This window comes from Rhododendron vialii, chromosome 5a (assembly GCF_030253575.1).
Source record: "Rhododendron vialii isolate Sample 1 chromosome 5a, ASM3025357v1".
Taxonomy (NCBI): domain Eukaryota; kingdom Viridiplantae; phylum Streptophyta; class Magnoliopsida; order Ericales; family Ericaceae; genus Rhododendron; species Rhododendron vialii.
Window position 1 is genome coordinate 37,481,242 of NC_080561.1, and position 14,597 is coordinate 37,495,838.

General features: G+C 39.6%; 1 protein-coding gene and 1 non-coding gene across 2 annotated transcripts; one reads left to right on the forward strand and one right to left on the reverse strand.

The window, feature by feature from the left end:
* Positions 1-4,744: 4,744 nt before the first annotated feature.
* LOC131326382 (U-box domain-containing protein 13-like) lies at positions 4,745-10,885 on the reverse strand. Its single transcript, XM_058359149.1, has 5 exons — positions 10,483-10,885; positions 8,032-8,148; positions 7,162-7,605; positions 6,394-6,670; positions 4,745-5,830 (listed from the first exon to the last, which is right to left on the reverse strand). The coding sequence occupies exons 1-5, from the start codon at positions 10,750-10,752 to the stop codon at positions 4,959-4,961; spliced, it is 1,980 nt and encodes a 659-aa protein (XP_058215132.1). The 5' UTR covers positions 10,753-10,885; the 3' UTR covers positions 4,745-4,958.
* Positions 8,428-8,536, forward strand: LOC131328165 (small nucleolar RNA snoR100). The gene has a single exon (XR_009200440.1). It is a non-coding gene; the product is annotated as a small nucleolar RNA snoR100 (small nucleolar RNA).
* Positions 10,886-14,597: the final 3,712 nt, after the last annotated feature.

A 14,597-nucleotide genomic window follows, 5' to 3' on the forward strand; every position in this document is an offset into this window, starting at 1 on the left:
TAGAATTATTTTACTTTCTGATTTTTCTAGTCAAGACAAATTTGGAAAGTCAAATACTGGGGCGAAAAGATTAATGATAATTCACCATTAACACATTGCATAAAAAGTTAAGTTAACTTCGGTTTTAGGTTAATTACCCAGGATTATTTTTCGTATTTATTCAAATATTTTTTTGCTTTGACTAGTTTTGCATCAATTTGTTATGCATTATTGATTCGTTTCGATGAGACAAATCTAAAGAGTAAAAAAATTATATTCAAAACTAAAATTTTTGTAGATAAAGACAAAAATAATCCAAAAAATAATCTATTTTTGAATTATTTTTGTCTCTATTCAAAAAAGTTTAGTTTTGAACATAATTTCCTACCTTTTAAATTCTTCTCATCGAGACGATTCAATAATTTGCAAAAAATTGATGCAAGACTAACAAACGTGGGAAAAATTTGAATAAAAACAAAAAAATAATTCTCCAGGATTATTCAGGCAAAACACACGCTCTCGGTCATTTCTTTTCAGTCAGACAACATATGACCATCTATCATGCGCCTTTCTTTATCCTTTTCCAATGGGCTAGCGTAGTTGGGCCATCCTGAGTTCCCTCGAAGCCCAGCTAGCTCAAGTCCACTTGAGCTCGCCGGGCTCGACTAGAGCATCGATAATCAAAACGTGAGCATGGTAATGGCCGAATGTTGTTTTTTTTTCCTCTCAATATACCTTTGTCGAGTTTTTACAAAATAAATTTCCTTTGACGAGCGAAAAAAAATGGTCGACGGTGTTTGTGACAAGGCGGGCCTTGACAAAGTGAAGTCCACTCTGACTATCCAGGCCCATGGCCAGCCTGAGCCCACCTAGGGTTCCTTTACAATCTGAGAGAACTGGACCATGATTATTCAAACATGTAGGCCCAACATAAATACATAATTTTCTACATTTACCAACAACAAAAAAAAAAAAAAACATAATTTTCTACTTTTATCTTCTGCTTATCCAAAAAAAGAAGAAGGTTTCATTAGATACTTAGTAGTCCGGCAACGTCCTCGGTCTGGAGTTTAATTCCTATTGTATATTCTTGTGTTGAGCAACTCCATAAAGGGTTTTGTCCGGACATTAATAGAGTTTTCCGTTAGTAGACGGTTATACTCTCCCGAATTAGTCAATCTATTGTACTGGATATATACGAGTTATAAAAAAAGAGTGTCATGAGGTGCTTTGTTCCTCCATATGTGTCTGTGTATTTGTATATATGCATGGAATGGATGCTTGCGTGTGGATGCACTTTGCTCAGTTTGTCTAATTTGCTTGCCTTTTTGACGTCCACTCTCATATTGAGCATTGACCATATTCAAGTTGGTGGCATATTCAGCACTCTCTCTCTCTCTCTCTCTCTCTCTCTCTCTCTCTCTCTCTATTTGGTACTGTATTCTATTTGAAGAGGAGAATAATATATATACTTAGAGAGGAAGGCAGTGGCATGCACCATGAGAATAATAGTAATTAAGAAGACTATTAGTGGGGAGTTAAAAAACTTAACAGCGTTGTATTCTGAGGATGGAATTTAGGTGGGCCCACAGAGCACCATTTCGGCTGATGCATGGCCGATGATGCTTTCTTGTCCCCTCTAGCCCTCATTTGGAGAAATTTTTTAGTGCCGGGTGAATACCACGTCACCCGGCTGACGCGGTGCCCGAGCGGACACATCCGAGCCATTCAAAAGTGTATTGAACGGTTCAGATTGAAACACTCTCTCTCCTCTCACCCCCACTCATTCTCTCTCTTTTTTTTCTCTCCAAATCCGAGCCGTCCAAAATCGAAATGGACGGCCCGGATGCACCGAGCAGGCATCACGTGGTACCTGCTCGTCAATGAAAATTTTCTCCCTAATTTGACTGTGTTTACCATTCCTTCGTTAATTTAATCCAAGTGCGGGTTGAGTATCGACTTGTACCTCCGAATTTGAATAGTCCATCCCCACTTAATCAAGCTACGTGTAAGTTTATCCGAACACTCAGTGATGCAGGAAGTTGGGTCCAGTCCGAAAATCCTCCTCGTGATTTCCAAGAAGTGACAAAGAAAGAATAGGAGTAGTAAGTTAAACGACAAATGTACGAGGATTCCTAGAATCAACTAACTTCTCCCTCCTTCAATTCATTGACCTGGGGAAGCCTTTTACTACTGTTGTGATTGAACAGAATATAGACATTGGTATAATCACAGTAGTATTAATAGGCGTAGCTCGTTAAATATTTCTCCGTCTAAATTTCTGTTTGCTCCTTGTAAAATTATACTAATGTAGTTGGGGGAACTCTTTCCTCTTTAGTCTTGTAGGGTTTTCGGCGCATTTCTTTGCTATAAATCTTTCAAGTCTCGAAGACCGCCGGAGAGTCTAGACGATCTTCCAAAGTGAAAGAAATCATTTTATCTGCTAATACAGGTAGCTAGCTAGGAGCCTCTTTTTCCTTCTGCCCAGCTGCCCGAACACTCATATCGTTAACGGCATGGACTACCAGGGTATCCAATCTTGTTCACTCCCCATGCTTTCACACCCCAGCGTCAATAGGGAACCCGAGAGCTGCCTTTGCGTCTTCCTTTTTTACTTTGAATTCTTACCAGCAAAATTTTTTATTTTTGTTGCGATATCGACATGACTAGCAATAGTTTTTTTTTAACCATTGATTGTTGAAATAAGCTGTCAAAATTTAGAATGTCTGGACCGGTCTAAAATGGTGAATGGAGAAGACTGTACGCATATATCTGATCTTATTGCAGAAGACAATCTTTGTTTGACCAAATAGCTAATTATTAGGATTAAGTGTATGACAACATGCAGGGGTTGAACTTTGGGATGACTCTCGCTCTGGTCGCTGTTGTGGCATTAATGCTACTTTTCTAAATTGATGGTGATTAGCACTAATCTCCTGTGGTAATAATTCCACGTACCGCTATTATTGTCCTTCAAGATTTTGTCGTTTCTCTTTCTGTGGGTTAAAGGCATCTATCTGCTTTCCTTTGATTCGGACGGACAATTATAGGAAACAAGCAGGCATGCATCGAAAAAGCTAAGGAAACCGACGGGAGCCACCGACGGTGGGAACTGACGGATTTGCGGGGTCCATTTTGAGCTTCGCATTGATGATTTGAAGCCGTTTAATAATCATCTGTTTGGGGCTCGGAGTGAGCCCCGTGGCTGTCGGTGACTCCAGGGAATTTCAGTAGCATAACTAGGCATGTATGTATAGATGAACAAAAATGCTAGGGGAACCGAACGATGGTGCACTGATCGTCATGCAGGGTCCACTCTAGGTCTTGGATGGATGATTCGAAATGTTCAATAATAGTAGTAAGAAAATGAGTGGTCCCATGAAAAATCAGCTTAATTAGATATGGGTAGGTGCTCGATCCAATCTTTCAATTTTCGTTCAGATTCAATTAAGCTAATTTTTCCCAAGCCCAAATCATGTTGTGCACTTGATGATTAGAACTCCAAGGTAAGAAAATCATATTTATCAAATATCAATCTATATTTATGTGAAACACGTTTCTTGGAAAAAAAAAATGAGTTAGATACATTGGATTACAATTTTAAGAACCCTTTTTTTTTTTTTAAATTCAAGCGATAAGTGTATTCCGATCTGGTATTGATCGGCATCAAATTAACATGACTTTTTACAATGTTTTTTTTTTTCCCAACAAGTTTCACAATAATAATGAGTCCGATCATCAAATAGACGTCAAATGGGTTCGGAAATAGCGGGACTTCATCTCATACCGTCCATTGCCCAACTTCAAAGAAGCCACCTCCTTTGGATAAACCACTGCCATTTTTTGTTCAATACATAAGTGTACTTGGAATTTCTTGATCAATGATTAAGTTCAAGTCTCCATGACTACTTGGTGTGACTAAACATATCCTTGACACTCTCAGCTCGCGGTGGAACATTAGATCAGCACCACCATGAGGGCCTGAGACTTTCTGCAGATGGCTATGCAGTGCTGAGGACAATACTTTTCGACGGATATATGGAGTAGGCTAACTGCAGATTTGTTTTATGCACTGAAAAAAGAGAAGAGGTGGTACTATTATGATACATATTCTACGTAGGGAAAAATAGAACACGGAAATGCAATTTTTTGTTAGTGAAAGGGCAAGAAATTCTTTAATAACTGCAATATTCTATGTAGGAAAAAACATAGGAATGCATTAAATTCGAGTGTTGTGGTTGCATTCGAGATGAAGTTGGCCCATGCATTCAAGTTTTCTAGACAGGAAATAATAATGCCAAAACTATTTTTGTTTGTCTGGCTTTTATGCACTCGTGTTTTGGCACAAGCAAAAACAGTTTCGGCATTGGCAACACCCTTCCAGACCACAAACACCCTACCTTGAAAACTATAAGTTATCCTGTACAGGTTAGCCATATCTTGCCTTTCTTCAAGGTAGGCTGAGTGAAGCCCAGCCCAATGCAGCAAAGAGAAACTGCAGAAAAAAACTAACACAAAAAAGTGAAAACACGGTATGGAGAATGAAATGTGAGAAGAAAGAGGAATGAGTAACGCTACGCACACAATTTTAAAACACAACTGTGTCCGGGGCCGTTCGACGCACATTGGTCCACATGCATCGAATGGTTTCGAACACAGTTGTGAAGGGAGTTGCGTTCTAAAGTTTCGTGTGTGTAGACTTTTTGTATTCTTGCATTGCTTCCCTTCACAACACCATCATCTTCCAATACCTTCAACAAGAAACTGATCAAAGAACTTTCAATAACACAAAAATCCTGGCCAAGAGAAATTTGAGGTCAATACAAAAATGACATACAGGTACTAACAATTTGTGCTTCCAATAACTTCCTTTGCTCTTTGAACAACTCATTGCATTTCTCCATAAACTATATCCTCGACAGTGGCTGATCATCACAAAGGATATCCAACAAATCCCATGAGAAGGCAAACGGGGATCCTTAACTATCATTGACACCATCTGTAACTGGCAACTGAATGGACAAAGTTTGCACCTCAGTCGGTACCTCAATTCGTACCTCAGGTTCTTCATGCTGTTCCCAAGGGTTGCCCAGAATCTGGAGCAACTGCTCAGCCTTCCGCTTCCCCCTCTCTGTCCCATTCTCTGCCAAATCCAACAGCAGATCAACCACACCAAGACTCCAAGCCTCCAAGATGCAACCTTGGTCCCCGCCGCATAAGTGGAGCAGGACTGCAGTCGCGTTCTCCTTGCTCTTTGGGGACCCACTACGAACCAGCTCCACGAAAAGCGGGACCGTCTCGAAACTACCCAGAGCAACCTTCCCCTCTGAATGGCTGGCCAACATGGCCACAATGGCTAATGCCTCATCCACCATTTCACCACCTGGTTCCTTCAAAACTGCCATTAGTAGAGGCACTAATCCTGCCCTAATAGCCCTTACTTTGTTCCCTTGATATATGCACAAGTTGAAAAGTGCTGCGGCTGAATCCTTCTTCCCCCTTTGACTACCTTCCCTAAGTAGGGTTACTAACAGTGGGATTGCACCCAAAGCTCCGATTGTCACCTTGTATTCGTCCAATATGGTAAGGCTGAAAATGGTGGCTGCTGCATTTTCCCTTGCTTGCATGCTTCCGTTTTTTAGGACGTGTAGGATTCCTGGAACAGAGGAGGATGACATAATGGTCCTTTTATTATCCTCACAAATGGAAAGGTTTAGAAGGGCAGTTATGGCATGTTCTTGGGTGATAGTGTCAGGTGTGGAGAGGAGGTCAACGAGGAGAGGAATTGCACCAGCTTCAGCAATGGACATTCGATTGTTGCCGTTGTTCTTGGCTAGAAGACGCAATTCGCCTGCAATTCATTCAGGTTGTTCAATATTTAGGAATTTCAACCGGGACCCTGTGTAATAAGTGTTTGGGAATATTCTACAAACGGATTACCAAGGTAACATGCAACAAAAAGATCTGGGAAGATAATCTTCTTGCCAGTTATACAAGTACTTGACCAAGGATCCAGTTAAGCATCTAATGTAAAATAGAAGGGAAAAAAAAACGAAGTCCAATTCAGATCGGGACACAAGGCCTAATGTGGTTTGGTTTGGTTCATATCACAACTACAGGAAATGTAATGTATCAAAGTGCTATAATAAGGAAGACTGACCAAAAATATAATAAGGAAGATAAAAATATTTGTACAATATTGGTACTTAAGTTGTGCAATCTGTTAACCAACTAGGTTTAACTCAAGTTGGCCATCCCTGCACACTTCCACCTCATTGATCCTATTTTCAAATGCTCTATCACTTCTTGTATTGTTTCTAATTCCAAAAATCCAAACAAGGAATCTACATAGGGTGAAAAAATCTATAATCTATGATGTTTTCAGCAAAAAGGGAACTTTATCACGATGCAAACCTGCAGCAGCCTGATGGTCTTCAATGTTGCCGGTTGTGAGCTTGCTTAGGAGGGCATCAATGTCCACACCTTCAATAGAGCAGGCAGTGGGTCTGCCTGGCCAAGAATTGCCAAATCTTTTGGGTGGTTCCACACCATTTTCCTCACACCAGCGGGCTATTATGCTAGATAAGGCATAGTTGGGGGTAAAGGTGTTGCTTAAAAGTTTCTGCCGTGTCTTTGGACAAGATGCATGTCCTGCTTCAAACCATTTCTTTATACAAGCTCGTTCATAGGTCTATCACACAAAAGAGGAGACTCCTGAGGAACGTTTCAGGAGAAGAAAAAAAATTGAACTCTTAAAAGGGGCACCAAAGGTAGCAGATATTAGCTTATACAGAACATCTCCCGCATACACCTCAAATTTTCACACCAAAAGTGTAGTTTTCTACTGGTATAACAGTTAAACAATGGACTTTTGAGGTGCACTCTGAGACACCCTTCCAAAAACTATCTCATTAATAGAAAATGGAAGTACTGACAAAAGACGAAAAAAGAAAAGGTAAAACGATAGAATAATATTATTTTCGCATTGGAAGGTTGCTATCTTAAATTTGAAGGGTGAAGCAAAATTTCAAGGGTGGAGTGGAACAATGCTTGAAGCTGGACACTCACACCTCTAATAAACTTATCAGAACAAAGGAAGAACCCTATGAATAATGCAATGAAAACCTACAGATAAACAAAAATAAATAAAAGTTCAGCAAGTTTAATTATAGAACCATATACCTGTCCTGTGCATATAATGACAGGATCTTTCATCAACTCCAGTGATATTGGGCAACGGAAATCATCTGGCACAACTGGTGATTTAGGGCTCTGGTTGGCCCATGCTTGATTACTGCAAGAACAATTCTCACGCAATAGAATATTGATGTTGAGATTTGGGGCTCTAACGTAATCTTCAAACATTTTCATTATCACTGACATCTTGTCTCTGCTTTGCTCCACATCCCAACCACTAGATGCAACCATTTGATCCATAGCTAGTGATTCTTCTTTAAACTGTTCAATACTCATTAATTCTAGCTTTTCACATAAGATACATAAGCCAACCTGAGTATCTACATCACTGCTCTGGTTGTAAATAGAAAGGAGATCCTCATACAGTTGCAAATCATGGGCTTCAATTCTTTCCTTGGCTTTTCCAAATTGAGTGTGAACAAGCTTAATCTGGCAACAGGAGGAAGAGTGAACTAGTAACAAGAAAGAACCTAACGGACCAAAAACACACAAGAATAAATTATTTTTAGTCTCCCTGTGCAGTAGTAACCAAAGTATTCCCTCAGTTTTCTGTGTATGACCTACGTAAAACTCTGTGTGTTAGTTTTTCTTCAAAAATTCAAATAGCTAAAGATGAAATTATCTCAATTTGGCACAACACCAGTGAGTAGCATACGTTGCCCAATGCATCCGCGTGGGTAGTAGTCACATAAAGTGGTGTTCGATGAGGCCGTAGGTATGATTCTAGTAAAGGCAAGATACAAAAAATCAAACCGAAACGAAAGTGGTAAATTGGTGGGAATCTAGATAGTGGGATTCAGTGTCACATAAATCCTATTGGGGCATACAAGAGAAACTTCCAAAATGGATGATCACCTGTTCCTTGAGTTCATCAGGAATGTCAAGCCTGTCATACGAAACTAAATTCAGAGCATGTTCAAATTGAACAGTCAGCTCTTGGAATTTATTCCTCACTTTTTCTGATTGCAGTACCTGAAAGGTCATAGAAAATGGAGTTGTTGGATCCAAAACTGCCAAATCACAAGACCAGAACAAAACTTGTAATATGTAGAAGTAGCTTTCATACCACCATACGTGCAAATGCACCAGTATGCAATAGAGTACAGAGGGATGTCTCCCAGAAAAATCTACACAAATCAATCTTTGATATTTGCACAAAACGGAGAAAAGCAAAGAGGAACACAATACATAGTATTATAGTATGTGACCCATATTTGAAATTGCATGTGCATTTCTGATGCTCTGGATTTTGAATGAAGGAAGCAAGTGTAATGAGCACAGAATTTTAGTCGGGTCTCTAGGCTTGCCCTCTCTGATGCCTTCCGGCTTTGATTTTTGGGCATGGCTCCAAGCATAACATCCCATGAGTTCCTCAACTTTTGGAGGTATAGGGGGCCGCTATTTCTATGGTAAAACTTCTGAGAGCAGTGACAATGTGCATATACTAAGGGAATCGGTGCCTTAAAATGTCAAAAATGTCAAAGTAGAAAGGTGAATTTGTAAGAACCAACAATTCCTTTCATAACGCGTGCAACAACAAATTCGTAAGTTCTATCAAGTTCCTTTAACCTCTTAAAGACATGTAGTTTTTAACTAGTTCAATTTCCGAATAATGGGTTTGGGTTTGTGTGTGTGTGTTTAAGGGTTCACTCTACCTCTCCCTAGTCAGCAATTGCCTAGGTGAGTTTGGTAGGTGAAATTACCCTCTTGCCCTCCTTCAAAAAAAACTAAGTCGTGCCCACCCGTTGTGGAGGGATCCGACCTATGGTGTAGGCCCCTTGGGCTCGCTGTCGTTGTGCTGCGTTTCGCAGCGAGGCTCTTGGGCCTGCGTCAGTTGGGCTGGCTCCCACATCGGGAGTTTGGGTGTGTGTGTGTGTTTAAAGGGTTCACTCTACCTCTCCCTAGTCAGCAATTGCCTAGGTGAGTTTGGTAGGTGAAATTATTCTCTTGCCCTCCCTAAAAAAAAAAGAACTCTCTATTCAATTGTCACATTTACGAGTCATTAGTTCCATTCACGGTACAATGAAAATGGGAAACACCAGACGGACAGATACCTTGAGATACAACCAATTTTTACAGGCTAAAAAATGGAAGAGATTACAGCACACAAATAAGCAAACATATGTTTTAACTAGGCTGGCTAGTGTGTAAGCCCTAAGCGCTGGTTCCAATCGAATGGCTAAGTTATAGAGACTAGCACTATCTACTAGGAAGTAAAGGTCTCAAAGCATTTCGAACATTGGCCAAGTAAGTTAGATTCCAATAAGCAGGCGACTCCACCATTTTGAGAACCAAAGTTTAGGCCTTGTTCTCCTTAGCTTTGGGGGGCTTTTTCTTGCTTTTGTCCTTACTATCTTGACCCATGGCTCAACTCTCTTATAAAGCCATCATAGAGGTGCAATGTTGCAAATATGTGAATCAATAAAACTAAGAAGATATGAAATTTGCCATACTTTGTTTAAAATACCTCCAATCCTACCAAGTTATCAAAAATTCAATACAGGATTTGCCTTTTGCTGGTAAATCAACATCAGGACACATCACAACATACTTGATTCGATGAGGGATGCCGACAATCTTCAGAACTCAAAATTGGGAACTGGGTCTTATAATCCCGGGTATGATCCTTCGTTCCTGCTGTCAATTCTTGCTTTTACACTCCCACTTTCCCTTTCACAAAGTTTAGTTGTTTGGGATATTTTTTCGAAAGACGCTTTCACGCTCAAGCTCATGCTCGTGCATTGCGAAAATTGGGAATTAGAATTTTTACACTTTCCAATTCAATGCAAATCAGTGTTTCTTCAGTCCTTTGATATTACTCGAAATGTGAACGTTCCTCATTAAACCCTAATACATTGACTCGTGAATTTGAGGGGATTCATACCGGTTGCAATCCAAAAGACAACAAAGACAAATCACCAAAAGTGCAAACAACTAAAATCACACACCAGAAAAAATCGATGGGCATAATTTCGGAAACACATATATTATCTTCGATCCAGCGTTCCAATCTTTTTTTCCACGAGTTCTACTAGGTGAAACGGCCCGATTATGGAAGCGGTCCCGATAAGGCCCAAAAACAGCTTGAACTGACCCTCATGGAGAGAATCCAATCCAATCCAACTCCAATTATAATATACACAATCGGAATCCCAATGCAAAGAACTATTAAAAAGACTAAACCCTAATAAACTAAACCCAACAAATTGACTCTTGAATGTGAAGGAATTCATATCAAATGCAACAAACATCACCAAAACACAAATACCCAAAAGAGCAAACAGTAAAATAAGAAAGATCACGCACCAGAAAGATCTTGCTGCCGCGGCTACATATCCCGAGCAATTCCTTAGCCGATTCCAGAGCTTTTCTCAAAAAGACCAGACCTTTCACGGTCTCCTCCGAGATTTCTCCTCTGGTCTCTGTTAACTCGTCGAATAACGGCATAAGGAGCTTCAGCTTCCTCGACAGGTCCCGGCATTGCCTCCTGAACACGCACTTGTAGTCGGAGAAGGCGGAGATCCAGTTCACGGCGTCGATTAGATTGGTCAGGAGTAGTGCATTGTCTTCTTCCATGACGGTATGACGAGGTTGGGCCAGATATTAGGGAAGGAAAGGAGAGCTGGAAGCCTGGAATTGAGGTGGGATTGGATAAGAATGCTAAATTTGGGGAGAGAGAGAGAGAGAGACAGAGAGAGTGGAAATCGCTGAGGCCGGCCCCAGTGTTCACGCGTAAAAATCCATGGTGAGAGACAACACAAACGGTTGGACTGGCCGCAATATTATAGTACGCGGCCGCAATATTTTGGTGTTTGGCCGCATACTTGGCTGCAATTCCATTTTCGTCAATTTATTACTAGGTTATAGTGTTATACTTTTCGGCAAAAGGAATAACGCAAAATCAGAAAACTTAACGCGAATCTAGAGAACCACGAGAAAACTATATTTCACGGAGCTTTCCGTGAATAGTAGTTTACGGAGGTAAATTGCGCCCGTTCAAAGTATATTGGACGGTCCGGATTCTAAAAAAACTCTTCACGCGAAGAGTTAATTAAACTCTTCCAGCGAATAATTTTTTTAAAATCCAAACTGTCCAATGCCGAAACAGACAGCTGAAATCGTGTAACTCCGTAAATTGCTTATTCACAACTCCTCCATGAATAAGTCAATCTCATATATTACAAAAGTTTCCTAATCTTGAATATATGTATATAAACTTTTAAAAGAATACTTATATTTATCTACATTTTTATAATATGTATGAAATTATCTATGTACAAAATACATATTTTATTTGTTGTTCTAGACCTAAATGATAGCAGAAATGTCTGATATTTTTGACTCGTTAAAATTTGTGAACAAGCTCGAGTTTGACTCAAATCTAGATGAACTTAGCTTGTCTAATTTTCGTTAAGCTCAAGCTTGAGTTCACTAAAGACTAACAAATGAATGTTAACATTTAAAAGTCCAACTCGATTTGGCTCGTTTTCACAACGAATGAAAGCAATCGATCAAGTAACGCATTAAAAAAAACAGAGTAGTTTTTTTATCTCACTTTCCAATTGCTTTAATTTTTTTTGGGTAACTAATTGCTTTAGTTGTAAATAACAAAAAGTCTACGAACATGAGTTTTTTTGGGGTAAGTACAAACATGACTATAAACATGACTGTTTAATGTCTACAAACATGATTTTAAAACACAACCCCGGACACATCACATCCGGAGTCTTTCCAGAGCATTTCGATGCATGTGTGTCGAACAGTTTTGAACGTAATTATGTGTTTAAAGTTATGTTGATAACATTGCTATGTAAATAATTGACCAATAAGAAAACAGTCCTGCTACATACAGAGCAAACTTTGTACAGATTGTGCACAGATTTTGTTGTGGGGCCCACCACGGGTTGAAACCTTTTTTCCCCTTTGACTACCTTCCCAAAGTAGGATTACTAACAGTGGGATTGCCCTGAAAACACCGATTGTCACCTTGTATTCATCCACTATGGTAAGGCTGAATATGGTCGCGGCTGCATTTTCCCTTTGCTTGCATGCTTTCGTTTTTTAGGACGTTTAGGATTCTTGGAACAGAGGAGGATGACATAATGGTCCTTTTATTATCCTCACAAATTGAAAGGTTTAGAAGGGCAGTTATGGCATGTTCTTGGGTGATAGTGTACGTGTCAGGTATGGAGAGGAGGTCAACGAGGAGAGGAATTGCACCAGATGGACATTCGATTGTTGCCGTTGTTCTTGGCTAGAAGACTCAAATCGCCTGCGATTCATTCACGTGGTTCAATATTTAGGAAGTCCAACCGAGACCCTGTGTCTGTGTTTGGGAATATTCTACGAATGGGTTACCAAGGTAACATGCAACAAAAAGATCTGGGAAGACAATCTTCAGGCCAGTTATACAAGTACTTGACCAAGGACCCAGTTAAGCATCTAATGTGAAACAGAAAGAAAAAAAAAAAAAAATGAAGTCAAATTCAGATCGGGACACAAGACCTAATGTGGTTTGTAATGTATCAAAGTGCTATAATAAGGAAATATTTGTACAATATTGGTACTTAAGTTGTGCAATCTGATAACCGACTAGAGTTGACTCCTTGCACACTTCCATGGGGTAATTCAGGGAGTCGGTCCTTGTCAAAAGGCAAAAATACTTCTTGTATTGTTTCTAATTCCAAGAATCCAAACCCAGAAAAAGGGAACTTTATCACAATGCAAACCTGCAGCAGCCTGCTGGTCTTCAATGTTGCCAGTTGTGAAGGCGGTGGGCCTGCCTGGCCAAGAATTGCCAAATCTTTTGGGTGGTTCCACACCATTTCCCTCACATCAGCGGGCTATTATTATGCTAGATAAGGCATAGTTGGATGTCATCAACATTCTAAAGTTCATGAACTCGATTCAGCTCGTTCACAACAAAAAAATGAGGGAAAGTCTTCAATACACACCCCTTCAAGGTGTATACCATATGCACATATTGTGTGGCTCATATTGTGCCACCTCATAAAAAATTACTTGTAGGACCGGTCATTCATAACATTTTATTTCGTATCGTAACTTTTATACTAAAAATTCGTAATTTTTCAACAATATGATTCGTAACTTTTTAATAATAGATTCGTAACATTCTGAGATTCATAACATTTTGGTGTATTTTAATGAGGGTGCATATGATACACACCCAAATAAGGGGTGTGCCGGCGCTCACCGCCAAGGCGACGAGCTTACCTCTCAGCAAGGAGGCATCCCCCGAAAGGGACACCAATGCATCATGGAGGAAGATTACCGAAGGGACATTGCCGTAGCCAATTGAAGAGATCAATCGGCCGGCGCTCGCCACCCATCTCATTGAAATAGACGACGAGCTTACCTCTCAACAAGAAGGCATCCCCCAAAGGGAACACCAATGCGTCATCGAGGAAGAATTTTCGAGCAGCAACGAGCTTACTTCTCCGCAAGGGTGGCAAATGAAAGCAATCGATCAAGTAACGCATTAAAAAAACACGACTACAAATACGACTATTTTCAGGTCTAAAAACACGACTTTAAAACACAATTCCGAACACAACTGCATCCGGAGCCTTTCGATGCATGTGTATCGAACAGTTCCGGACTCAATTATTTTTTAAAGTTTTGTAGGTAACTACTGCTCCAGTAGGAAACTAGGTGTAAATAAAAGTGTAGGAGCGAAGCATGGGTCTAGGACGTGGGAAGAAAATCAAAAAGAGAAAGAAAAGGTGATGATCAAAGGACTTCGAACGATATTCTTGAAATAAAAAGTGTTCCCTTTTTTTTTAAATCGGAAATTGTTTCCTTATTGAAAAAAATAATAATCGGAAAGTGTTACTTCGAATTTCTCTATTCATTATTTATTTGGTATTTTCCTTTTATTTTGTTGAGGACTTTTAAGGTTTTGGACGGTTTGGAATCTACGGTGTTATTTTATTTACGCATTAATCTGAATCTGTGCCCCTTTAGGTGCTTGTTGCTTTATCGTTGACCGACTCTATCGACCAAACTCTGTGCGCCGATTCTGCTCTGAAATTTGTGGTCTTGTCTTGACGAAAGAAATTAGGTATCCTCTTTTGATGTAATTTGTCTATTTTGTTATTTGGGTTGCACATTGATTTCTTATATTTGTATCCTAGGTTGATTTCTTTATAAGTGCCGTTGGGTTTTATAAAATGATATGATTGTGATTGACTTATAAAAAATATATTTACACTAGTATGAGAAAAGAACACTAAACCTAGTATATTTTCCAATATTTTAAACTAATATTCAATTTTTCAAAATCAACAATAGTTTTTGAATTTCTAAAAAGAATAAAAGTGAAAGGTAAATTAACATTTCTATGAAAAGTGGTTTAGGCTATAAAATGCAACACCGTTTTTCTGAAATATTCTTTCTCGTGG